The following is a 27,901-nucleotide window of genomic DNA, read 5'->3' on the forward strand; positions in this document are numbered from 1 at the left end:
AATCACGATAATATCTGAAAATTATAATTTTTTATTTATCCAAATAATTTATAAAATTAAATACCTTTAAGTTATTAAAATATTTTATAAGATGTAGGAGTTTATAAAATATTTAAAATACGTTTGGCTAAAAGTATTTACTTATTTTCTAGAAAAAAATATAATATCATAAAAAAATCCCCAAATAAGGAAAAAAAGGAAAAAAGAATTACCCTTTTACTATTTTCTTGGTTTTCATTTTTCCCCCACAACATCTTCTCTACTACAATATAGTATAGAGAGACGCCACTGCGAACAAAACAAAGGAAAGCAACAATAATACACTAACCCTCGACGACTGAATCGCCAAGACTGCGTGTGTGTGAGTATCCGCCATGAGAATCAGCTTCTCATCTTCGCTGTTGTCCTTATTTTTCACTGTATACCTCTCGCTGTATTTCGCCGCTACGCCGTCTGCTTTCCAGTCCGACGAGCTCCTAGTCGACGACGAAGAATTCGGCATCGAGGGGGGCCGATCTCCCGATCCGGCAAGCACAACCCGACCCACGTATACTCCGCCGTCCACTCGGAAGCGGGCATTTGAGTCGGGTTCGGATCCGGACTCCAAATTACAGTTCACACTCGAGCACGCCTTCGGGGACTCCGACTTTTCGCCCGCCGGCACATTCTCCGCTCGGCTCAAGACGTCGACGCATGGTGGTCAGGTACTTTAGTACTTAAAATATGGGTCGAAGTTTGGTTGTGCTGTGGGGTCGTAGTCTATGGAGTGATTTAGTTATACGAATATGATGGTAGTATGGATGAATTCAGATGAACTTAGGAGAGATACCCTCATGCATTGACATCTGTACGTATGACGAGACTATTGAGTATTCTTAACCTTGGACTGACGTTTAAGCTTCCTGCTTAGCATGTTTATTCTATTCTTCGTTTGGGATCATATTAATGTATTTTGGGTTCGGTGTATTCATCATATTGTAGAAGAGCTTCAAAACCAGTGGGATATTATTGTGCAGTAGTTCTGGTTCATTTTGTTAAAAATTACATTGATATGCCGTTATCTCATTATTGTAAGTCATTAACAATGATAGTAACAGAGCCAATCAATTAATAATGCAAATGAGGTTTTTCAAAGCAACCAGCGGGACAAACCTCGGATGCCTATACAATTCTTTAACAGTTGTTTGTTTTTGTTTCCCTGCTGAATTTTAATAAGTCATGATCCACGACAGACACTTACGAAGCTTCGGTTCTCAAGGAATGTCTTCAGTGAGACAGAGAAGGAGAATTTCAAAGTAAATCTCTTTGGAAATTCTTGTCCTTTAATGTCTGAATTTTAGAGTGCTCTCAATGTAATTGATGACATTTTATGATCTCACAGAGACTTTTGGAAGGAGATGACTTCTATAGAATAAGACTGCCATCTAACGTGCTAAGCCCACCTGGCAGAGAGTATATTATCTCATCTGTGAAGGCGGTTAGTTTTTATTCTGAATATGATTCTGTGCATTTAGGAGTATATTACATGCTTGCATGTTTGTGTATTTCATGTTCTTTTGTGGAAGACTGATGTGTCTATGAATAAAACAAATACATATGTACACATTTAATTTATCTTTTGACCTGCATATTCAAGAGGGTGATTTTTACATTCTAGAGTTGGTGATATCTGTATGATTTATCAGGGAACAGGTTGAACTTTGTTAGTTGAATGCTATTTGAATGATTCTCTTGAACTTGCCAAATTCTTTTCAGAAGGTTCTTTTTCAATAGGATTTTACATGGCTTTGAAAAGGTGAAAATGGGATCTAACGTTTTCTTTTTAGTTCCAGTTGAACTCACTGCATTTCTATTATTTATTTTGTCAGTAAATCTGTGGTAGAGTGATATCAAAGTACTCAAACTTTTAGTTTGGACTTTAAAATGCCAAGTGTGAAACCTGCATTTATTGGGATCAGGCACAAAACCTGCCATCGAGAACTTTGATGTTGATATTTAACTTTAATGAACTTGTGCTGTTCATTATTACCTATTTACCATGGGACAAACCCCCTTTACAACTTTTTTGACTTGTATTCCTCCATCAGAATCTGTACAAGTTACAATTTAGTGGTTTTTTTTTTGCATGTTTACAGTTACTATGTAACAATGTAATAATTGTCCATCTTTTCCTTGCAGAGATGTCTGCCACGGGAAGCATTGGATGAGTATTTTGTGATACACATGGTAATAAATCCCTAAACAACTGTAACTGTATATAGCTGCTATAACTAGTTTGTTATTTCATCACATGAGGCTCAGTTGACATTCATGTCCAGTGATGTCGATGAGAAATTGACAATATTTCCTGTGTAATGGACCAAAGCTTCCAAACAACCTTCAGTGACCTGGAATGCAAAAACAAAGTCTATATTTCATACTCAATGAACCAAACTTTTAATGGCTCTGTTCCCCAAGACACATTTCCTCTTTCCCAAATATCTTAAAAAGTAATGCATCAATATTACATCAGTGATTTCTTGTTTTCTCAAAGGGCTAGCCTTAACTTTGGATTTGATTTATGTATTGTTTATTATTGTTATGGAATGCAGGAGGGTGTAAATATATTGGCTGTTAATTATGGTTCCCCAGGATCTTGCCAGTATCCCCGTCAGTTGAAACTTGTAAGCTGTCCCCTGCAAACCATCTAGACTGTTAATTATCCTCCCATGTTTTCATCATAAAGCAATGTGGTTGCAAATTTTTACTGTGGCTATTATTGTTCCAACTTTATGTTACTTCTTGCTGTTTACCTTTCAGCCTACAAAGTGGTCTTTTAAGTCACATACAGTCTTGAAGAATAGTGAGCAGGCTCCTAGGTAAGTCTTTCTTGCTTGGGTTTTTAATCCTGATTAGTAGATGAATGATTTATTTTATGTAGTAACTTAATATGTTTTGCAGCATTATGAACCAAGTGCCGAAATAGTCATTTACACATGGCAATCTAATAGCGGAAACTCAATGGGATTTCATTCTATACCAGTCCTTGGTCTTTTGTAGTACACAAGTGTCCAAGCACCAAATAGCACGACTTCATATCTGGAGAATCATAATAATTCCTCTAACCTTTTAAATATTATGATTTGTTTTTAATTTATGGGAAGCCACTTCAGAGGGCAGAACAGGATGACACAACCTTCTATCAGTCCATATATTGTCTAATTCTTGACTCTCTGATTTACTCTATGTTATAATTGGGTTAATATTTTGAAGCAGAACTCCAGTATTTACAGACGAAGCTGTTGGAGAGAATGGAGAAGGTGAAGAGGTGAAGCCACCAGAGAGGTCCTTCTGGGCTAAATACGTAAGTACAAACTGTTAGCTCTTCATGACTTTGTGTTGATGTAATGGTTTTCGCTTGCTCTTTGCATAAGGGCTCAAGAGAAAAACAGTAGTTAATTCTATGATTGTTTCCGTATTTGCAGTGGATGTACTTGATTCCTCTTGGGCTCATTGTCATGAATGCCGTGACTCAGGCCATGAACATGGCTGAGGAACAGCCTAATGGGCAGCCAGGCTCACAAACACAAGCAGCGGTTGCAGCACGTGGTCAGGCTACTGCAGTGCGAAGAAGATGATCAATTTTTACAAAACGTTTGAGTAACATATCTTCCAGGTATCTGTTCATTTATTAATTACTTTTATGATTTTCCTTTATTTTTTTCAGTCGTGTTCTTAGACAACCCAATATGAGAATTGGAACTAATGTGTTCTTTTCCATTGACTGTTTTCAAGTATGAATCCAGTGCATAAAAGATATTTATGTTAACCCTCAAGTTGGTACTGTTTTCTGCTATGGGATCCAATGTGCCAGACTTTGGGTGTGGGTGGAGGGCCTAATTTGAGATTTCCATACAAGCATCACAAATATATTGCCATATCCAAGTTAACTGCAGAGAGGGAAATACAGATCTCTTTGCACATGATTTCATAATATGACCATTGGTTTCCACCATTGAATCCTCACGGAGTTAAATAGACCATATGAATTTCTTCTTGGTTAAAAAGGGATAATTCGTGGCTTTTGTCATTATCATTATGATATTGAACTTGAGCACATCCAGCACCAGGGGTTTTGTCATGCACCTTTAAGCACATAGTACTATTTCTTGCATGTGTGATGTGTCCCCTACATTGGTGGTGTTGGTTTTTCATATGGATTGTATTGTACATTTCCTCTGATTGTATCTTATGTTCTTTAAGATAGAATGAAGGCAAGCAGAACTATCAATATTGTTACAGGACTTTGGATAAATAAAAATTGTGTTTTAGGATGCCAAAAGCTGCCCAATACATATCTGAAGAAACGCCATTTACTATTGTCTGTCATTATTGTTAAGACAAGCATTCGCATTAATAAGATGTTTGAAAGTTCATATGATAACAAAGTGGTAGGTAAACTTTTTCAGAAAAGAGCGTATAAAATTTTAAAGTATTTAAAAAATATTAGGAAATTGTGAACTAAAGAGTTCCTAACAAGAGTTTAACAAATTCCTTCAAATTAATTACAATATTTTCATTGGTAACATCTTATAAACTCCATGCTATTTGTAATGTGATTAGTTAGCATGCTAGATCTTACAAACTTCTGTAATGTGATTGATGTAAAAGTGCTCCTTTGTATTACCATAATAAAGAGGACCGTAATAACAGCCCCCTGATTTCCCTTCAGTTTAGAGAAACTGAGAAACAGAAGAAACTATCATGTTTGTTGCATAATTCCATGAACCTTGATTCTGGAAGCCTGTAAGATGCATCCTCTATTGAACCGATTGGTAATGTTGTTTCAAAAACTGCAGTTTATTGCTGGTATATGACCACTTGATGGTAAGATTATTGATTTTGAGCTGGAACTGCTTATGGAGAACAAGGCCTCCTACAGTTGGAAAGCGTTTATCATCATGGGAGCACTCTTGCAGGGGATTTAGTTCCAAAGAACCCAGGGTATTTCTTCTGTAAAACGACGAACCATTGTCATTTTACTTCTTTTGCAGGATGTTCTTATAATTGGAAGAACGTACATTTCTTCACGAACTGCTCTAAGCAGAAGTGGATATATATTTGTTTAGACAAGACGAAACTCTGTACTAAGTTGCTTCTTCAGTTGGTTGGGTTCAAACGTGTACTATTTTTGTTCTATAATGAGCAAGTGCATCATAACTTAGTTTCTTCACTGGCATGTGCCAGAATTCAGACTCGGTCTATCAGGTAGAGTTGGTCCGTTAAATTTTTCAATATCAACTTATTAGTCCTTATGTCAACAACATTGAGACTACGAACGCTATGATGGATTATACCTAAAATGCTTGCTAGGAGTCTCAACACACTTGAGAAAACATATTTGTGCTGTAATATTGTTCAAATACTCAAAACATATTTGTTTAATTAATATTTTGTGCCTAAGTAATCGAAATATGCGTTTTTTTCTATGCAAATAATGCTAGTGCTACTTGTTCAATATCGCATAAAACACGCATAAAACACTTATCCGAAGACTAATGAATTTTCATGCAAGGGCTTATTTATTTATTTGGACATATATGAATATAAGCGTGACAATTATATATTAACTATTAAATTTATTCTCAATATTATTAATGGAAATGGGGCGGGTGAATGAGGGATGAATTTTAATTTTACGAAGCCACTTAAGACTCCGATCTTGTCTTGAATCTGTCCTAAGGGCATTTGGAAGATGTTTATAACATTTTAATTTATTTTAAATGCTTTTTTATTTCAATTGTTTATATGTTTTTAATGTAATAATAATTTAATATATTTTATAAATAGTAATGTTAATTTTTTAAAAAAATGTCACTTAATTGAAAAAAAAAAAATTTATGGATTTCGAGTTTAACAAGTGCAAAATAAAATAAATAATTACACCGTCTCTAATTGGTGTTAATGTAATTATATGTAAATCTCTTATGATTTAAGAAATTAAATTTAGAATTCTTGATATTTATTTTCGTCTAACAGATGAATATATCAAATCAAAATTTATATTGAACCTCAAGAAAAAACGGTATGATAACAAAAAAATAATATCATAGTACACTTAAAGCAAGATTAGTCAATCACTGTAGTGCAAATTTATCGAATTTGTAATAAGTAATTAATAAGATAGAAGGGGTTAAATATGAATTTTCATTCAATTTTTTTGTAATTTCACTAAATTTCATAAACTTTAAATAACGATAAATTTATTTATTGGATAAAAACAAATATCGAAAATAACAAATATAATTTCAGAAGTTGTAAAAAATTAATATATAATTATACCAATATTTAAGTAGACGTTGGAATTATCCCAGATAAAAAAAGAAAAGAAAAATTAACCCGCCGACTTCGGATAAAAGAGACCACACAACGGGTAGCATCCTACGCTCTTTGATCCATTTCAAATATTTCAAATCCAACTTCAATTTGAAAAAAACGGTAAACCCCACAAACCCATTTTTCAAATTTTCTTCTCTCCCTCCTCCTCCTCTCTCTGTCTCGCTCTCTCTCTCACATCGCCCCCCCCTCCCTTTCTCTCACACTTTATTCAGATTTAGTTTCGGAAACAAATCAAGAAATTGTTTGCTCAGAGTTTCTTCCAGGTGAAAGATTGTCGATAATTTAGTGTTGTATTCTTTTAATCTGAATTTTTCTCCTTGAATTTTCGTAATTACGGTTGCCTTATTCATTCAGTCGGTGGATGATGATGAACTGTTGTTCACTGGTTTGGCTGATGTTTACATCGAGTTTAACTTTCTGTTGTTGTATTTACGGTTTGAGTATCTTAGTGTGACTTATTGATATTTGCCAATTGTATGTATTATATTTCAACTCCGCAGGTTTGGATTAAATGGGTGTCGAGAACTATCATGTCATAGAGCTTGTGGGTGAGGGATCGTTTGGCAAAGTGTATAAAGGGCGGCGTAAGTTCAGTGGCCAGGTGCGCATTTTTGGTTCGCTTGCTATCTTTTATGGGTTGATTGATCTTGCTCTAAGTGTATTTTGATATTGTTTTTGTTGAGATCTGCAGACGGTTGCTATGAAGTTTATCCCCAAACATGGCAAAAGTGAGAAGGATATTCTGAACTTAAGACAGGAAATAGAGGTATATATATATGGTTTTATTATTATTTATGATACTGGTGTAAGTGAATGTGGGTTCCATTAGTGTACTGTGATAGTATAGGACCTAGTGCAGTTGTGTTTGTTTGACTTTGAAATGTGTAGTTATTGGGTAATTATGTTTGGATTATAAAATTTGGCTTGCATGAATTGCTGCAGATTCTAAATTTGGATGTCATTTATTTGCCACAACATGTACGATTTCATGGTTCTTGTTATAATCATGCCTTAATGCTAATTTTGGCTACTTTGATTGCTGCAGATTCTACGAAAATTGAAGCATGAAAATATTATAGCAATGCTGGACTCATTTGAGAGCCCACAAGAGTTCTGTGTGGTTACAGAATTTGCACAGGTAATTCTTACTTTGACTTGTCGAGTATCTCCACTTGATTAATTCTTCTTAGCAGAGAATAATGTTGATCCAGATAGTTAATGTACACAAAATGCACCCAGCATGTGTAAAGTGATAACATGATTAGTTAATGAGTTTATATATTCCAGGGTGAGCTTTTCGAAATTCTCGAGGATGATAAGTGTCTCCCCGAAGAACAGGTTCAAGCAATTGCAAAGCAACTGGTATTCAGTTTTAACATTTCTACTTAGCATTTAATGTGATAATTTCATATGTAATGACTGGAGCTGGAATGTTTTCATAACCTTTCAGCTTTCGATTTATTGGTTTTAACTTCTTGCTTTTCAATTATCAGGTGAGAGCATTGCATTATCTCCACTCAAACCGAATAATTCATCGTGATATGAAACCACAAAACATCCTCATTGGTGCTGGCTCTATTGTTAAGGTCTGTTGGTTGAATAGCAATTATTATATGTTGACATTAAATCACATTTATTCTATACATATTCTACAATTTACATAAGAGCAGCTATGCTAGGTTATATCACAAAATAAATTGTATTCTATTCTGTAAACACAATAAATCAGCCAGATGTCTTAATTTTTTTAATTCTGCTTCTATTTATCCATTAAATAGCTCTGCGACTTTGGTTTTGCTCGTGCAATGTCTGCAAACACAGTTGTCTTGCGGTCCATAAAAGGTACGAGGCTCACTATTTGAATCCAGCTGTTATCCCCTTGCTGCTAGCAATAATGACTGCTTGTTAAGTGGATTCTGATTATTGGTTTTACGAATTTATATTAGGAACTCCTTTATACATGGCCCCAGAACTAGTACGAGAACAACCGTACAACCACACTGCTGATCTCTGGTCCCTTGGTGTTATTTTGTAAGAAACACATCCTTCGTTTTGTATGTCAACAAGGCACATCTCACATCTGAGTTATCTTTGTAAAAAATGAAAATACGTGTCCAGCTTGCAATATTTTTGAGCATTGATTGCAGTATTTAGCCCCTCCTTAGCTTCCAAAATCAATTGTATAAGATTTACCTTTAGAATAAATGTTAAAGAAATGGGCCTCTTGTCAGCATAGTGCATTCACATGGAAATAGTCTTGGAAATTCTACAAGCAGCAACGAGGGAATTTTATCAGATAATCAACTATCTCAGAAACTTGCCAATCCTTCTTTACTAGCGTTGATAGTATTGCTAAGGAAATGATTTTTCTTGTAAGCGTAAGAAGTTTCGATTACTTCCAAAATGAACACATTTTCCCCTCTTTATCTATGCTCTTTCCATGTACCCTCAGCTTTGTGGGCCAATCATGTATTTAGCTAAGCTTATGGAAGGTTTATTATTCCATCAGCTGTGTGTCAAGGGATTCTGCCCCTGCTGTATCCGGCTTCCCATTATTCCTTTCTCCCCTTTTGCTGGCAAATTTCTGCTTCCTCTTTTTTGAGCCATGCTAATACCCCCAGTTATAACCATACAGGTATGAACTCTTTGTTGGCCAACCTCCATTTTATACGAATTCAGTATATGCACTTATCCGGCACATCATTAAGGTACTGTCCTATTTTCACCAGTCAATTTTCATGACCTTCTTTAGGATCATCACTTAGTGTCCTTTGCAGGATCCAGTTAAATATCCAGACAATATGAGTTCAAATTTCAAAAGTTTCTTACAGGGTTTGCTGAATAAGGTATGCTTGCAAATGTAATATATGCGCAATAACTCCCCTTTTTCTGTGTCAACTTAATCTTACCTGCTTTCATGGGAACAGGTTCCGCAGCACAGACTAACATGGCCTGCTCTTCTTGAACATCCATTTGTTAAAGAAACTCCTGCAGAAACAGAAGTGAGCGGAACACTTTCCTTGTGTGGATTAGGTTTTGAAGCCCTTGGTTTGTTTTTTGCTAATATTTCATGCAACTGTTTGTTTTTGACGTAATAATTATCAGGAGAGATGTAGTTTGACTACAGCATCTACAAGAGGGTCTGATGCAGCTCTGAGGCAAGAAAAGAATGTGCAAAAGCCAAATGGATTGACTGTGGCAAGTCCAGAGAGTAAGTCCTGTTTTATTCTTCAAAAGCTATTAATGGAGAATTACAAGTCCAAAGAGCAAGTTTTCCATTGTTCTCTAAAAGGTATTTAGTCAATCTAAACTGATCAAATTATATGGTTGCAGGTAAAAGCTGTTCTCCAGCTGGTGGTGAAACTGGGAATATCCAGTGTTCTCCGACCAATCCTCATTCTAATGGAGCTAACTTTGCAACAGATAATGCCATGCCAAGGGAGGAATTTCCTGGTTTTCCTAATCAGGGAGGTGTTCTACAGTCAGGTAAATTAAAGGAAGCATGTTCTTTTGTTGCATTTTCTTCAACATTCTGGTTAGCAGACTGTATCAAAGTACCGACAAGTTTTTTATGCATGGCAATTCGTTTGTTTAGTTTATACTGAAACTGCTTTTTTATATATTTTCATTCATCTTCACTTATTTACTTTGGGCAACTCTAGTCTCTTTCTCTTTTAACCGGTAGCACCATGTGAACCCTTGAAAGGTATCCAGTCTTTTCTAAAGAAAGAGCTTATATGATAATATATATATTTTTTAGAGGGAACTTTATCTTCATTAGGTAGTTTCTTTAAAACTTTGTTGAAGTTCCAACTCTGAAAATGGAAGGTGTTTTTTAAATGATTTCTAGGTCCCTCTTGAGCAATTTGGTGTATGGATAATCGATAACCAATCCAACTACTAATTATATCATTAAATCAATTATTTTGTTTGATTGGTAGAGAGAAATAAGTTTGCATTAGCACCTGCATTGCTGTCATAGTTTCTGGCATATTATATTTAATTGCACGATTTGGCCAATGCCTGGATTTTCATTAGTTATCTAACACATTGAGGAGGATAAGGCATTTCAACAATGTCCTCCTTCCTTCTCTGTTTTCTCCTGTAGCTCTCCTTTGCCTTCTTTTGAAATCTGTTGGTGCAAATGTTTTCTATTAATGTATGGTTTTGATGCTTCTACGTATGCAACATCCTATCAGTGATATGTAATATGTATATGCTATTTGTCTACTCTGAAATGGTTCTACTGAACCTGTTTATATGGCCTTGTTTGTGTTCAGGTTGCCTAGTGTTGGACCGGTTGGAGAATAATTCCCGCACAGTTAAGGGTGCAAAAATAATTGGTCAAGATAATGAAGCATTGGCTGCTATTTTATTACCATTGAAAAAGTTGAGTGATGGATCCCAAAACTCTTGCAGGTAATTAATTTCTTGGCCTCATCTTTTTATTTATGATTTATAGAATATGTAGCATCCTCTAATGGCACTAAGACTATTTTTCTCCTAAATACCACACTTAAAGCAAATCTTGTTAATGCATGTAATCCAATCCCTGCGGAGTATATATAATATATATGCACGTAATCCCATCATCACCACTAGAAAATTTATCATCTCATCAACAAAATTATATGTGTGTCTATAAAATACCATAAAATGGAATTGTTATAATTAGCTCATGTGCCATACTCATTCATATTTATACAACCCCAAAATGTGATTTCTATTTTTATTGATGGGTGAGGGAAAAACTGCATACTGGTGTGACTTGATTGAAATGTAAGGTTTGGACCTAGTCTTCGGGTGGGTAGAGATCTACGTGAAAAATGTTAGCAGACGAGTGAGCCTGCAATTCAGTAAGCAAATAATCGGCACTATCGATATATGTACATCAAATGTAGTCCAGACAAGATAAAATGAACAACATATATAGAATATAATCAATTTAATTCCAACACAACTAACTTTATTACATAGCATAGCTAACTCTCATAACAAGACAATAAATTAAACTCATCTTTTCCTAGTCTGCTTACCACAAGGTGATATAGTGTTTTTCGCCACTAACTCAATCTCATCATTTATTATGTAATGTTCAAATGAATTCCCTTGACACTCCATACAGGCTCATCGATCTCATTTCGTATCATAACTCTTCCAATTCGCATTATAGTTCTTTTTATTTCATTTTGCCACACAAGCTATTCAATAGCATCAAGGATCAAGGGGTATTTATATCATAAATATATTCAATTTCCGCCACTAAAGCCATATATGGACACATTTTCATTTACAAGCACTAACAACACTTCATTTAATAGATGTAATGTTTCAATGTATTTTCTCATTTCACTTTTTCAACATAATCATTCAAATTAAGTCATCCACCACCCATACAGTTCCATATAAATCAGTTCTAGCACAAATCACAGATATAAAGTAGTATCACGAGAAAATAAAACATATATAGATAATACTAATTATTTACTTACCTCGATTTTACAACGCTTTAATTGCAAATAGACAATTGTACAGTCCTCTACTTTATCCACGAATCCTATAATGAGTTGTAATGCATATAATTTATATTGAGAATATCGTACTTTCTAAATGGAATATTAAATATTATTCGTACAATTTCCAATAATCTTTTAATATTTCATTCTATCGAAATACAAATCTTCGTTCTGTTATTTTTAACTAACTATACTTTCTAATCTTTCTAGGTATATATTTAATTTATTGACCAATTTATAAGAATTCATTTAATCAAACCCCTTATATTTTTATAACTATCGTTCTTAATATTATTTTGAAATTGAATTATTATGAGAATCTCATATTTCCTTCAATAAATACAATATTTTTCAAACAAAATTTTCTAATATTTCTTAATCATAATTTCTGAATATTTTGTAAATTTGCTATCAGTTTCTTGTTAATATAGAATTTAATTCAAAACCCGTGCATATAATTAAGCATCTAGTCAAAAAAAAGTAAACGAGTCATTGGGGCAGATTCGCCCTGATATCAAACCCAATCTGCCGAAGTAAACAAGGCCTAGTCTTGTGTATATCTAGCATAGTTTGCATGTTACTTTGTTATATATTTTACTTCATTTTCTTTCAAGTTGAAGATTCTCTTATAATCATTTCATTTGTGAGCAAAATACTACAACATAATAATACTTTTCGTTTCTCATATAGGGATCAGGATGTTGTGACTTTGAACCAGTCACTAAGAATACTCTCAAATATAATTGTAGCTGGAGCTGTCAATTCAAAGGGGATTCTGGATGAAATAATTGGTGGACTTCTTGGATTTGCTTCTGCTGTAGTTCGGTTAAAAGTATCTGATGGAAATGACTTGATGGCAAAGGTATATCTCTATTTTTCATTCTGATCATGAAATATCTACGAGTTTGTGTGTGTTTTTGTATGTTTCTTTGTAATCTCATACATGTTAGTTGACAATATTTGAACTTTCATGTTGTTGCTCGGAGGAGATCATATAGTTGAAATTCATGCCTTATGAGCAAATTTTCTTGCTTGTTGGACATAACCACCCTCTCCCTGGGTAGCTGAAGGAAAATGCAATTGTTGAATTTTAATGGAAGCTCAGGCGTCAAAATTGTATTTATTTTATTTACCTTTGCTCGACTTTCTTAGCCTTGGAGAAGTTCCTTTCTTTGTTTCAGCTAGTGCGAGTCCTTATGCATGATGCTCAATACATTTTGAATTTCTCAGAGCTTCTCAATCGTGAAAAGATTGCTAGATACCAACGGAGCTAGTATTGGTGATCCTTATTTCAGACATTGGGTTACCATAGTCGGATTATATTCACAGGTTACTTTCATTGCTTTGTAATCGCTTTTGTTTAGCAGGAACTATCAAATGCATTTGCTTTTAAGCTCTCTCATATTTAAAATCTTCAGGTTGCAGGTTGCAGTGATGAAGTGTCTGGAAGAGTTCTTTATGAATGCGCTTCATGTGTTGCAGTCATGTTATCTCAAGTGGCACAGTCTCTTAGAGCATCTACAGTCACTTTGCACCCTGAGGCAGCTTCAGCCCCGTCAGTGGTGAATAGAACTATTCAACAAATTTTGGACCATGCTAGGTCTTCAGGTGTTCTGGATTGTTTGTGCTTGTGCTTGGAATCGTCAGGCTTGAGTCTCATATCAGGATCTACGAATTTGCTGCGAGCTGCCTGCGAAGCTTGTAGGGGAATTTGGTCACTTATTGATGCATTTGAAATTCTCTCCATGAAACAAAGTGCACTATTTCCACTGAATGCTTTGAGGAGCCATTCTCCACTTCGGCTTGACATTAATGAGCATGACGAGCGACCATCACATGCAACAAATTCAGGAGAAGTCATTGATGCAATCACAACAGCATTTCTGAAGTCGAAAGCCATACAGGTTGCTGTCTATTTTTGTCTCCACCAACGTCACGAGATTGGTCTCTGTGCTGGGGTGCAGGTATGCATTCTATTTTGACACCTTTGTTTTGTGGATGGGAGTTGGTTCATCCAATTCTATTCTGTTATAAAGTTCATCTACCAAAGTTGTTCATCAGTCGCTTTCTATTTGATTACAAGTTCATGTAGGTATGCAATTTATTTTGACATCTTTCTTATATGAGTACCTTTGTTTAGTGGATGGAGGTGCTTTCATCCAGTTGCTTTCTATTCTATTACAAAGTTCATCTACCAAAGTTGTTCATCCAGTCGCTTTCTATTTGATTTCAAAGTTCATGTGTGAAGTTGTGTAGTTAGGGTTCTGGTTCTGATGCAACTCTTTCTGTTTATTCTGTCATCTGATGGTATTAGGCTCTTATATCTTATGTGTGAAAATAAAATGACTGGCTTGTTTTATTGCAGCTTATTTTGAGATGTTGCATGCACAGCGAACTTGTTATGAATGTTCTCTGTGGGTTGCCAAGCAAATTACCTGTCACTACTGTTGTGAGTGGGGGTGGAGACGGCACAATCATTTCAGAGATCTTCTCCATACTTTCATTTTGTGCTGCTTCAAATAAAGAAGCTAATGACACCGAAGCAGATAGTTCAAAGCTCAAAATCATGGATACACGTGCCTTGGTTATGAACTCATGTCTTCTACTTGCCACAGTTGCTCAGCATTTGAAATCATCTGGAAGAAATTCTGCACTATTTATGCTGACATCATCTTCAAAAAAGCAGTTTGCTAGGCTTTCTATCCTTGCGCACCATTTTTCTTCAGATGAAAGGATGCAGTCCTCATTGCAACCTTCTTGTGCAGCTGCCATGCTAGCTCTGGCATCGATTTTGACCCTTGAGAAGGGAACTTCGGTTGAAAATGCCATCTCTGAGATCGCTCTTCCTTTAATTCCACGAACAGCAACACTGTGTGACCATCTCAGAGGTCCAGCAACTGATGGAAATGCAGGGAATGTTAGCATGCTGAATGGGCTGCTCCCCTGCAGGCATGGCATCAGGGATGGCTCTATTGGGCTGTTGGAGTCCAGACTGAACTGGGGAGGACCTATGGCTGTGCAACAACTATGTGCAAGTGGTGCTCCACAGCTTCTTATTGATTTATTGGCTAACAACATTTCAAATGCTTCTCAAAAAGGATCTGTCTGCTCACAAGACCAAATTGGATTGTCGCCTGCTGGCGTTGTGTGGACTGTTTCTTCAATATGTCAATGCCTTTCTGGTGGAGTTTCAACATTTCGTCAGATTTTGCTAAGGGCAGAACACATTAAGTGCATCACTGATTTAATATCTGACGCTCATCTTCAGCTTGTTAAGTCCTGGACTGGACCTGGTGGAGGGAAATATGGTGTGAGAGATACAATAAATGCGGTGATTGACCTCTTAGCGTTTCCTTTTGTGGCCTTACAGAGTGCACCTGGTTTCCCTTCTGCTAATGCTTCTGTGAACAGCGGTTTCCTTCTGAATGTGGGCTCTCCAGGTGGAAAGGTGTGTGCTGAAGACAAAGACATGATGAAAACAATACAGACAAACATGAAAAAGTATATTCAGATTCTTCTGGAGGTCAGTTACAGATGTCTTTCTTCTTCTTTAATTATTCGAAGATGTGATCCATGATTTTCTTTCTTTAGATACCTTTTGTCTACTGTGTTGCACATTGTGGAGCACAGTCAGTTTATATTTCTAAGACATGTCTGAACTGAATTTAAGGACTAGGAGATTGTCATATCTAGACTTTATATGACCGCTTAACAATGGAAATTTTGGAATTCGTGTTTTGGCAGTGTCTCCTTTTAGTGTCGACCTTCAAAGACAACCCAAATTAGAGAAAGAGTACCATCAAACATCAGGGAGTTCCCGAAATGATTCTTTCCCCCTATTTGAAATGTATATACGAAATGCAGATTGTATTGTGAATAAATAGTACGGCATAGTGCCAGGCACCCACTGTTTTTAATGTTTTTTCTTACATACTGGAACATTTTATGCTTTCATTTTTTGAGGCAACATTGATTCATAGAATGACTTGAACTTTATTTTGCTCGACATGATCAATTTCAATCATACGACATGTACAATTTTGAGGTGACACATTCAGCTTTATTGTTTAATGGATGTTGCTTCTGTATTCATAGGTTGAAGTTGCAGCAATCATTCTCCGCTGCTTGGACCATATGGAGTTGAAAGATGTTGCCAGGCCAGTTGCATTTATTGCCAAACTTTCCACGCAACAGCCACTTGCTGCTCAACTTGTGGGCAAAGGCTTATTGGTTCCAGCCAGAGCAAAAAGGTTGCTTAGCAACCCCTGCCCCAGGGAAGTGACCATGGATTTTCTTATGATTGTTTCAGATTTAGCTCGAATGGACAAGGTATTGGCTATCCATCTAGTTGAATATTCTCTTTCATGTTCGCTAATATTATTTGTGGTGGTTAATTTTTACGAACTATTGAAATTACGTCTTGCTCACATAATGGTTTAGGCTGAGTTCCTATGTACCAATTATGACCAATGGTATGCTTTCACTCCATTGCCTCATTGACAGCTTGTTTCTTTCCTTCCTAGAGATGTTTGTTTTTCCATCCAATTCATGCCGGTATGTTCATACTTTAGGCTTAGGGGTCCCGTAATTAGAAGATGGTAAATAGTAATAGTTTTCTGTCCTGCAAAGACTTTTATCCAAACTTTATCCTTGCTGCTTTTCTATGAGTTGAGGAGGAATAAGTAAGATTTTGTTTTTATTATATCTTTATTTTTACTTGAACCTGAATTAAAAATGGTTTTACTCTGAAAGCTTCACCTCTTTAGCCATCTTGAAAATGCATGATCTTTTTTCATGGTCGTTTCTAATGGAAGAATTATTTCTATAGTGATTCAGAAATTCTTTTGTTATTGCATTATTGAAGCACATATATTGCAGTATTTCTAAGCAAAAATGTGTATGCAGATGTTCTATGAGTATATCAATGCAGCAGATATCTTGGAGGATCTGAAGCACTTTTTGACACATGAAGATCCAAATCTTCGTGCCAAGACCTGCAGTGCTATTGGAAACATGTGCCGCCACAGTTCCTATTTCTACAATTTACTGGTATAGAGCACATTATAAATAAGGGTAAATTACAACAACCTCCCCTAAGGTTTGGCATAATTACGAATACCCCCTCGTTGTTTGAAAAATTACCAATACCTCCTTGATTTTTAGAAGATGATTCTATTTTTTCTTATTTGAAAGTGAAAGGCCTTAGATTAAGGATTTCTTTTTGTCCCTTAGTACAAGTACTAAGCTCTGAAACCCCTCCTAGCTAATGAGGAAAGTCCTTGGATTTTCTAGAAGGCTTTCAAGAATCAACCTGGGACGAAGCCTTACTTGATTGATACTATTTCGGAAAAACCTTAGGGGAGGTCATTGTTACTTTAAATAATTTCATCAAATATTAGGGGGTTATTTGTAACTTTAAATGAAGAGGGGTGTTTGTATTTATGCAAAACCTTAGGGGAGGTCATTGTAATTTGCCCCAGTTATGACAATAGAATTCTAGTGACAGAATTACTCCCATCTTTGATTTTAGATTGTGAATTCAGAGGTGGAGTGGTAAAACTTGTTTTCATTTTCTGGTCAAATTATCTTCATAACTTAGTCAATTCAAATTTATTTTAAGGCAAAACATCATATCATTGGTATCCTCATTGATCGTTGTGCTGATCCTGACAAACGGACGAGGAAATTTGCTTGTTTTGCTGTAAGTATCTCCTATAATATATGTGTAGTTTCCTTTTCCCAGATGGTTAGAAGTATTTTTGTCTTGAGATGCTAGTGACCACACAATCTTGGAGTAGCTAACTAGATGAACGTATGCCTGTGCAGGTTGGAAATGCTGCCTATCATAATGACTCGTTATACGATGAACTCAGAAGAGCAATCCCTCAGCTGAAAAATTTGCTGCTCTCAGAAGAGGAAGACAAAACTAAAGCAAATGCTGCAGGTGCTCTTAGTAATCTAGTTCGCAACTCCAACCGTCTTTGTGAAGACATAGTTTCCAAGGGAGCAATGCAGGTTTGCTTCTCATACTTACATGATTTTCTACAGAATGTAGTGTGTATAACCATGTTGTACATGCTAATTTGGTTCTCTAGTAATGCCAAGTCTTGGGACTGATGGTATCTTTGATGATTGTTGGAAATATGTCTAGAGAAGATGATATTCTTTATACTTCTATGTGTTTTGAAAGGAAATAATGGTCATTTCAGGCATTGCTAAAGGTGGTGGCAGACTGTTCCGCAGTGGCATTGAACCCAAGGAAGGATGCCATAAACGAGTCACCTCTAAAGATAGCCTTGTTTTCACTGGTCAAGATGTGTGCTTATCCACAGTGTAGGCAATTTATTCGCTCTTCGGAACTATTTCCTCTGATAGCACAGCTTCGGCAATCACCAGAATCCACAATAGCGAATTATGCCTCCTTCATCACCAGTAAAGCTTCAGAATCCTGACACATCACTAACAGTTAAAATATGAAAATTGCTATCTCATCCTCAATATGATGTTGGAAATCACTGTCATTAGGTCCTTCAAGCAGATTTTTGTAATAATTGTTTTACAAAAATCTGTATGCATTAGTATGCGATGTACATAATCATCTCCAGGAAGAAGTTATCTTTCATTGTTTCCACCATTCACTCATATGGTATGTGTCAATAATTTGATGAAGAGGAAACCATGAAATGAAGCGATATTTTTACACAATTTCTTGTTTTTCTTGTCCAAGTCAATGTAAACCACTGTGAGCCAAGTAGAATTGGATGCATTGTGGAGAGCAAGCATCTTTGTACATGCAATGATTTCTCTTGATCGGTAAGGCAACTCAACTAGCTTCTTGTACTGGTTCTTTTTCGATAGTATTGTAGCATAACTTAATCCAAAAATTGTTCTTTACTAAATGTTCTTTATGAATCCTCACCTGCAATGTTCTCTTTCTGTTTGGTGCAATGGCTTTTTACCAATTGCTCCGGAAGCTGCTGATTCTAGAGTTGCTGAAGTCTAGACTAATAGTACTGCTCTATTAAGCCTCTTTCAGGTTTATTTTTCATGTTGTGTTTACATACTCCCGTCCACAGTATCATTTCACCAGATTTCCAGTTGATAAATATGTTTCAATATTGCCAGCAACAACAAGAAGAGTATGATGATTTGGATATACGAGTCTCCAGCCTTGTATCACTCTCCGAAGACTACTTCTTTACCTCTATTTGGCACATAGTAGTTGAACAAATTTCAAATCTCCGGCATATCATTTCACCAGATTTCCAGTTGATAAATATGTTTCAATATTGCCAGCAACAACAAGAAGAGTATGATGATTTGGATATACGAGTCTCCAGCCTTGTGGGTTAAAATAGAAATAGATTCAAAGCATTCACATATTATTGGAATCTGTGACCTAGGAGAGCAGGAATCCATCAAGATGATATTGTCTTTCAAGCAAATCACGGTGATATGATATTTGAAATGTCTTTCTGAGGCAATAAAGTTCAAATCTATTTATGAAATTGATTTACAACTTTCTTCACTGTAGATCACTCCCTGGAGTGTCCATGATTAAGAAAAGCTTGCCATACTAGGCAGCTACTCAAGAAATATAAAGGAACAATTGTTCAAGTTTATTAGTGATGGAAGCATCTGATGCCCAAGATCATTTTGAATTACCAAAATGTTTACAATTCATCCAATTAGAGACAAAACTCCTGATATAACCAGGTGATACAAAGGTATGAAGAGATGAGAAAGGAAAGCACAAGAGTCTTAAATGAATGCATCAACCTCTTTTTGATTAAACTTCAACTGGAGTTTCCATCACTGGAATTATGAAGAAGAGCAATACAGCTTGCAAAATGCATGATACATTTTGACAAGAATCCACAGAAAATGTTAGACAAAGAAAGATTTTCATACTTCAACCTGCAAATAATTTCTTTTTCTCAGAAGAGATTCAAATATTAAAAACTTGTCTGGCATTGGCTAGCTGGATTGAAAATAGGAAAAAAAAGCAGGCTCTCCTCTATTTTGCCTGAGGGTGAGATGCAATGAAGTCAACAGCAAGATTGATGGTGTTGATTTTGTCTGCTTCGTTGTCTGGAATCTCAAAACCAAACTCTTCTTCAAGAGCCATCACAATTTCCACTGTATCTAAACTATCTAGGCCAAGATCATTCTGGAAATGAGCATTTGGAGTAACCTACAAAACATGTTAAATATTAAGCAAAGATGGCAGGCAAATCCATTTGAAGTATCACACAAAGAAAATGAGAAAGAATGCAAGAAACATCACAAAAGCAGCTTATCAACCAATACCACAGGAAAGTGCAAATAATAAAAGCTTAGCAAGCAGAAGAAACAGCACACAAGTCCACATAAAAATTCTCTCTCAAAAATCATCATTTTCTGGCAATCACACAACAACTAGAGAAACTGTTAGTGTCGAGAGTCCATCTCAAAAAAATCAAAGAACTGCAGCTGGCACACTGATTTGCACGTCTAAGTGGGAAAGTAACTTTAAACGCTGAATTTCCCTTGAAGATAAATTGCAGCGGGGGAAGTATCTTAATGGAGTTAGATGTCTTACACATTCTTTGTTAGGTCGCTTGTCAGGAGTACATTTTAACCTCCACAGTATCTCCAACTTAATGAAGTCGAATAATACATGTGAAGCAAATTGTCTTGATTGAATTCCTCATGGATAAAGAATTATAATGCTTTGATTAGAGAAATCATAGTTGGAAAGAGAATGTGCTCAAGTAACAAAGATGGTCAAGGATGAATATGACAAAGGCAAGAAGGAGTTAGCAGTTTGATGAAAATAATTAAGCTTGATATGAGAAGAAGCTCATCCATAACATAGAGGCATACATATTTATATCCTAATCCACATCTGCAAAGAAAACTATGCAAGTAGCCAATCAGGTACTCCATATTTTTTTATTGCAAAGATAAACTCAATGACATGGTCTAATGACCCAAACCAGAAATCTCATTTCTCCCCATAAAACTGCAATAAGTGCATGAAATTTATTTCTCTGACAAGAAACTCATCCATTTAGTATCCATCTCATGGGATAGCTTAAATGATTAAATTTTACGCATCCATAATATCCTGGGATTACAAAACTAATTAGAACTCAATGCAACATAGTCCAAATTCATAAGGATGTCCCACATCAGGTTGAGGTAAATCATATTCATTCTCAAATTAGAAACTATTATCAGTTCATTTCGAGGCTACTCAAAGCAAAATTAACCAAAATCAGGACTACAACATGAACTCTTTCTATCATAAAATCCCGAGTGGAACATTGCAACGCCGACCAATTTTACATCTAAAACTTGGCGATGCCAACCAATTCCACCACCAGCTACTGAACGAAAAAATGCAAAATTTTTCCACATGTCCACCATCAGTCCACGAAATAATCGAACAATATCACAAAATAACCCAACAGAACAGCAAAACTCGTACCTAAATATCACAAGATAAAACATATTATTTAAAGAAAAAAACAAAATAGGCGAGAAATAACAGGGCGGGCCACCTTGGCGGGATCGACTTTCTGGAAGTTCTTGACAATAGAGAGAACACGATCAGTGACCTCAGACTTGTCGAGGAAGGAGCCCCTGGCTTCATCGCAGAAATGGCGTCTGATGAGCTGCGACAAGCCCGCGGCGACAGGCCTAGGGTTTTGAATTGGGAGGACGTTCACCCTCAGGTACTTGAGCAATGCATTTCTCGCCGCCATTTGGTGTGTGTATGTGTGAAGAGAGAGAGAAGCTCGTTGGGGTTTTTCAGTCGAAAATGAACCTCAATTTCTCTAGAATTTGCTTCACATAATAAGGGAAAAGGGAATATTGTAGATTGCATAACACCCCTTATATTTTAATCAAATAGCACAACATCACTCTTTTTTTCATAGGTCACACCTCTAAAATATGAGTTAATTTTTTTTAATATTATTTTATATTTGCAAACTTACTTGATTATGTAAAATAAAAACAATATTTTAATTTAAATAAAATATATTATTGATTAATATAATATATACTAATTAAATATTAAAATAATAAAAAATTATATCATCTTTTTAAGTTATATTATTTATAATAAATAATATTTAAATTAAATCTAAGTTTACAAGAATTTTGATTTTTTTAAACAATTTGAAAAAATTAAATAAATTTTACTTCAATTTTGTATACTTAAATTATTTTTACCTTTTGTGTGAATACAAAAATCATCTCTAACAGTAAAAAAATAATGATAATTTGTGTAATAATACGAACAACAATTTGAAAATGATGTTGATGTTTTTTATGAATGTATTTGTAATTATTAAAAATATATATATAATTTATTTGTGTAAATAAATAATATGTTAGGGGTGTAAACCCATTAATTTATTTCACATAGAAGGAAAAAAAAAGGCAGATTTGTGCTAAAAAATAATCTAGAACTCATCGTAATTTAGTTCACAACGAGCCGACTTCTGTACTGTTTCTGCGTATTCTGGCTATAAACTCCACTACCGAATCTTTGCTCCATCAGAAGCTGGAAAATCGAGAACTGATGCTGAGCCTTATATTTTCTTCATTATTCGTTGTTGTTTCAGCAGCATTCTTGTTCAGATTCCTCAAAGCTGATGGTACATCTCGTCAATCATCACTTTTTTGTTGTTTGGTTGATATCGAGTGATTTTTTGGTGCTTCAGTCTGTTATTCGGAAACATTGTCTGAGATTGTTAGTTAGAGGTTCTATGGGTTGGAATTTGTGTCAGGGGATCTAACGTTGCTGTCGAAGAAGCACGTGAAGCGCGAAGAAATTGAGGATAAGGTTTGGGAGATTGTTAGTTGCTTATTAGTTTCTCGTACTTGCGCATTTTTTGTTGTTTTGTTGGGAATTAGACTTCGTTTTTGCGTGAATGAACAGGTTATATGGATTACTGGAGCCAGCCGCGGTATTGGTATGTGGTTTATACCAGTAGTTCCTTTGAACTATTAGTGCTGATGTGATTGTTAAAGATAGTAATGTTTCATTGTCATTCTTGCAGTGTGAGTTTGTAGTAGGTCAGTTTCTTTAATACTAAGGCATGCAATAACTGGTATTGGTTTCATAATCTCTCGTGATTATTTCATGATATAGCACAATATCACTGATGTGGTTCCACGTCATGATGATTATTCACCAGCTTAGTTTTATGAATGGGGCACCAAGCATCATCATTTGTTTCTTTTGGCTAGAAATGATTTTCCTGCATTTAGTTTTGTTTACGCTAGGCATGTTATAGTCTATTTGTGTTGGAGAATTTTTAAAATAGCCCGTGTGGATCTGCAATAGAGCGCCCGGCGTATAATTTAGTATACCAACTGGCTTGCAAGCTCATTTCTTTCAGTATGGCTTTTCTCTGTAACTGTGTTAGGTTACAGCATAAGTTCAGCTTTATACTCAGATGTATAGTATGTTGATTTCCTCAAATCTGGTCAGAGTTCTTAAACCAGTTAGCCTTCTACTGCTGTTACTCAGATTGTGAAGCGCTCACTTGTTTGATCTTAATATATCTGATGTAAGGGGAAGTTCTTGCTAAACAACTTGCACAATTGGGAGCAAAGCTCATTATCTCTGCTCGAAATGAAGTGGAACTGCAACATGTCAAGAAACAGCTAACTGGTTGTCTTTTTTAGCCATCTTATTGCTGCTTATAATATGCGCATATCTTATAATTATGTCATTACCTTGATTGCTTTTTTATGCTAAGCCAGGAAAACATGCACCAGATGAGGTGATGATTTTGCCTTTGGATTTGACTTGGGGGGAGGAATACCTGGGAGAAGCAGTACAGAAAGCAGAATCATTTTTTGGTGGTGCTGGTGTGGATTACATGTTCCATAATGCAGCATTTGAGCGCCCAGTAAGTATATGCATGCTGCAGTGACAATGTATTAGACAACAGTTCAATAAAACTGGATATATGCGAGCGGAGCTGTATTCATATTTGGTGGTTTCTCTGAATTTTTATGTTAACAAAGATTTGCTTTGAGCTGGTTGTTTGACTTTGTTGCTTCTTGCAGAAATCAATGGCATTAGATGTGGCAGAAGAAAGTCTTAAGGTATCATATGCTACTGCTGAGTCATTAAATATTTAGTCCACCTGTTGGATGTTTGTTGTTTTCAATTTTATTTGTTCAGATTGAAGGCTAAGTCTAGTTTATGGGAACCTAGAAACTGATTTTAGATATATGACGCTTGATGAAGTTTTCCGGTTAAATGCCACTTAAAACATATGAAATGGAAGTTGGAAAGCCTAAAGAGTAATTATACTTTTCTCTTAAGCCTAATTTAATGAAGGAACCGTGGCATCTATTGTCTCACACTACTCTCCAAAGAAATTACGTAGGATAAAACAATTATGTCTATTGCAATACAATGGTTGTCTGATTCCTGTTATTTTAATATGGCATGGTAGTTATATTAGTTGCACTAGATGGATTTATTGCCTTTTAGGTAGGTTGCTACCTTCTTGATGGAATCAGGGTGTTTACCGGTGGATTGCTTTTGTTTGTCATAATATGAACTGTCTGCCAATAGGAGGTGAAGAGATTCACAATTAAACTAATCCAGATGCTCTGAAAAATGTGAAATTTAACAGCCGCAATAATCAGGCAAATAAATTCTAGTAAAATTTTGTAACGGTGTATGCTTCATTTTCTGATTAGATAAGGCCAACAATCATGCTCATTGGCATTTATTTTCTTTCTGAAATTGATGAAGGAAGATGAAAGTTGATTTTAGGACAACTAACAAAGGCATTTGATGGTGTCATGATTGATGGGAGGAGAGGGTTTGCTAACCGCTCCGCAAATACTGCTGTCTGTAACTGTTCTAGTAGAATGCATTGATAAATTCTTCTGACGTAATTATTTTCTCTCCATCATCTAAGGGATGCATTAGATAAACAATTTCCTTTCCAACAGTTAAGCTGACATTTCAGTTTTTTTTGTTACTGCTTCAGTGGTATGATGCTCGTATGACTTGCATAGCTTTTGTGTAAATTAGTTGGCTTTAAGATTTATATCTTGTTATGTGTCTGTGTTATCAGGACATCTTAAGGAGAGTGATCATTTGAATAATCTGCTTTCTTATTAGGCAACATTTGATGTCAATGTTCTGGGGCCAATATCTCTGACAAAACTCCTGTTACCTCACATGTTGAAGCGGGGCAGAGGACATTTTGTTGTGGTATGTTTTTCTGGGATTGCTTCCTGAAATTCTTTAGTAGATTATTTCATCATTCAGAAAATATTTATTTAAGGTTGACTCAATTTTTCCTTCATAAAAGTTCTCGCCTTTGGCTGCTCTCTGTATGTAGATGAGCAGTGCTGCAGGCAAGGCGCCTGCACCAGGCCAGGCTGTGTACTCTGCCTCCAAATTTGCTGTGAATGGCTATTTTCACACCCTTCGATCTGAGGTATGACTTCACGTTATAACACTAAATTTTTGCTCAAGTGTGGATCCAGTTCAGGGTATTTTAAGTCTACAACTAATTCAAAGTACTTCTCGATTATGTTGACCTACATCTGTGCTTTTTGGGATTTGAACTGATAAACACCTTTTTTCATCTTTGAAATTTAGTGAATAAATGTGGCTGATTGTTCCAGTGCAATATGTTGGACATGCTCTGCTACATAATGTGTGCTCTTCAATAGAATTTTAGGCAGCAAATTTTGTACCAAATTTAAAATCAATAACTGGTCAAGTAATTGGGTGGGATGACCTTGTAAAACCTGATAAGTTAAAGACTTGAAAAAAGTGACATTTTCAGAATTATTCCTTATCTGAGTCTGTAATCACATAGTTTATATTGGTTTCAGCTTTGTCGAAGAGGGATCAAGGTAACTGTTGTTTGTCCGGGGCCTGTGAAGACGTCAACTAGGACTGAAGCAAGCACGACAGAACAGAAAGGTTCTGGTGAGGTAAAAGTAAAGAGTATTCTATGCGATGATACCAATAAATCCTCATAGGGCCTCAATTTTCTGAAAAACATTTTACTGTTCGCATCATCTATTGTTCATATAGACCTCATAGGATGTGGTCTGATGATTTGGCTCCTTGGTGGAACAAAAGGACAAAATTTTTATTCCTCAACCATGTGGTTTGCTTTTGTAGTTTATTGTTAGCATTGTTTATGAGATAACATAAATGCTGATACCAATAAATGCTGATAGGGCCTCAATTTTCTGAAAAACATTTTACAGTTCGCATCATCTATTGTTCATATAGACCTCATAGGATGTGGTCTGATGATTTGGCTCCTTGGTGGAACAAAAGGACAACATGTTTATTCCTCAACCATGTGGTTTGCTTTTATAGTTTATTGTCAGCATTGGTTATGAGATAACAAAGTAGATTGACATCAATTATACTATCACATCCCGAAGCAACCACTGTTGCTAGAATCAATTCAATCCTAATGTTATATGCCAATGCAACAAGTTTTTGCCTAGCATAACCTTTACATCTGTGTATCTGATAGCCGCAATAGAAAATATGATTCGACTAATACGTTCGTTCATTGATTTCCAGAAGCGAGTATCAGCAGAGAGGTGTGCTGAGCTCACGATAATTGCTGCAAGCCATGGTCTGAAGGAAGCTTGGATATCATATCAGGTATGCCCATTGAAATATCAATCCCATTTATAGTCTATTGAAGAATTACATTTGGGATCAGTAATCCTGTGGCGAATACATGAATACAATCCAAACCTTTTGAGGTTTGAGGAGCTAAAGAGGCAAAAGCTGTCAGATACCTGTCAAATAGTTATGAGCTAATGCCACAAGTCCATGACTCTTTGGTCAAGAGGATTTGCTCATGGACATGGATTATTTAGATAACGTGCAATGGGCTTGGTTTGTGTTTCCTTACTTCCATTTTGCTATTCTGTTTGAAGCATCTAGTAGCAACCCTTTTCAAGTTATCTTTATCTTGTTGAAATCCTAACTGCTATTTTTGAGTTTTCCTCTTATCCTCCTTTTTCGTTGCAGCCCGTGCTTGCTGTCTTGTACCTGGTGCAGTATATGCCAACGGTTGGATACTGGCTCATGGATAAGGTAACTTTACATGCCAAGAATTTTTTTTTACCGTCTTGCATCTGCAACATGTTTAGCTACCTTGAGAAGATATACCTGCAGTTGTAACCGGTCCATACTTATCCCTTGCATGTGTATAACCTTCCCATCAGATCTGATTAAAGCTGACTCCTGGTGAATACTCTTGTGCGTGTAAAAATCTTGACAAACATTTCTAGAATCTAGATGTCCTATAGAACATTCAGTAGTTGGTATTTGAATTTGAACTAAGAACATTGCAGAACTAATTTATGTGCATCTCATTTGTTGGCTGAGATATTGAGATTATGTATTCTCACAAACTTACTCTATTCTGATGGCTCTACTTTTCTGCTTTCTTGTTGCAAATTGCTTTAGATTGGGGAAAAGCGGGTAGTAGTTGCTGCTCAGAAGGGGAACACATACTCAGTAGGCTTACTTTTCGGGAAAAATAAGGAATCATGAAACCGATAGATGATCGATGAACACTGGATTAAACTTTGAAGGAGAGAAGAATAAGAACACAGCTCTTAAAATGCAGGAAGGGACTAAATGTATTGTTCCCTTCTGTGCCCCTCGTTCTTTTTTGGGTGTTTATGAACTTTCCCGCTCCTGTGCACCTGCCCTCATGTATTGCAGAAAAATCATGTCTATTTTGTGGCAATTTTGCTGGCCTTGGATAACCTCCAAGTTACAGGCAAATGTAAAAATTGTGATCCCAAGAAATTTGCTCCAATATTTCATAGTTTAGATGAATTTTTCAAGGTGTGGTTATTTACTTATGATCTTTCTGCAACTTTCTTTAAGGTTCTTGCATGTTTTGTCATGAAATGTTAAAAGAAACTACCATCTTCAATTTCATGTTTCTAGAAAAGGTTACTGAGCATCCTTGCCCATTTTG

General features: G+C 35.9%; 4 protein-coding genes across 8 annotated transcripts; 3 read left to right on the forward strand and 1 right to left on the reverse strand.

Annotated features, from left to right (window-relative positions):
* Positions 264–5,232, forward strand: LOC105166868 (ER membrane protein complex subunit 10). Its single transcript, XM_011086366.2, has 9 exons — positions 264–704; positions 1,233–1,295; positions 1,382–1,477; positions 2,179–2,226; positions 2,592–2,663; positions 2,800–2,858; positions 3,256–3,343; positions 3,465–3,655; positions 4,839–5,232. The coding sequence occupies exons 1-8, from the start codon at positions 375–377 to the stop codon at positions 3,615–3,617; spliced, it is 909 nt and encodes a 302-aa protein (XP_011084668.1). The 5' UTR covers positions 264–374; the 3' UTR covers positions 3,618–3,655; positions 4,839–5,232.
* On the forward strand, positions 6,477–19,889 carry LOC105166869 (serine/threonine-protein kinase TIO). Of its 5 annotated transcripts, none has more exons than XR_002287442.1 (25): positions 6,477–6,641; positions 6,879–6,979; positions 7,070–7,144; positions 7,424–7,516; positions 7,666–7,740; positions 7,872–7,964; positions 8,157–8,220; positions 8,325–8,409; positions 9,014–9,086; positions 9,156–9,224; positions 9,306–9,380; positions 9,484–9,589; positions 9,712–9,864; positions 10,659–10,797; positions 12,585–12,756; positions 13,125–13,223; positions 13,313–13,858; positions 14,260–15,417; positions 15,990–16,223; positions 16,800–16,943; positions 17,515–17,595; positions 17,721–17,909; positions 18,104–18,707; positions 18,869–18,930; positions 19,020–19,889. XR_002287442.1 is itself a non-coding variant. In XM_011086369.2 (23 exons), the coding sequence occupies exons 2-23, from the start codon at positions 6,890–6,892 to the stop codon at positions 18,344–18,346; spliced, it is 4,056 nt and encodes a 1,351-aa protein (XP_011084671.1). In that variant the 5' UTR covers positions 6,477–6,641; positions 6,879–6,889; the 3' UTR covers positions 18,347–19,889. The 5 variants fall into 5 exon arrangements, 1 of the variants encoding a protein (XP_011084671.1); XR_002287443.1 differs by having other exon boundaries at positions 18,869–18,904; XR_002287440.1 differs by having other exon boundaries at positions 18,104–18,930.
* LOC105166870 (acyl carrier protein 2, mitochondrial) lies at positions 19,690–21,749 on the reverse strand. The gene is made up of 2 exons (XM_011086370.2): positions 21,440–21,749; positions 19,690–20,088 (listed from the first exon to the last, which is right to left on the reverse strand). The coding sequence occupies exons 1-2, from the start codon at positions 21,641–21,643 to the stop codon at positions 19,912–19,914; spliced, it is 381 nt and encodes a 126-aa protein (XP_011084672.1). The 5' UTR covers positions 21,644–21,749; the 3' UTR covers positions 19,690–19,911.
* On the forward strand, positions 22,344–27,764 carry LOC105166871 (dehydrogenase/reductase SDR family member 7). Its single transcript, XM_011086371.2, has 12 exons — positions 22,344–22,543; positions 22,676–22,731; positions 22,828–22,861; positions 23,467–23,565; positions 23,658–23,806; positions 23,967–24,005; positions 25,042–25,134; positions 25,265–25,363; positions 25,767–25,868; positions 26,479–26,562; positions 26,938–27,003; positions 27,379–27,764. Exons 1-12 carry the CDS (start codon positions 22,468–22,470, stop codon positions 27,463–27,465), a joined length of 984 nt encoding a protein of 327 aa, XP_011084673.1. The 5' UTR covers positions 22,344–22,467; the 3' UTR covers positions 27,466–27,764.

Source organism: Sesamum indicum, linkage group LG7 (assembly GCF_000512975.1).
Source record: "Sesamum indicum cultivar Zhongzhi No. 13 linkage group LG7, S_indicum_v1.0, whole genome shotgun sequence".
Classification (NCBI taxonomy): Eukaryota; Viridiplantae; Streptophyta; class Magnoliopsida; order Lamiales; family Pedaliaceae; genus Sesamum; species Sesamum indicum.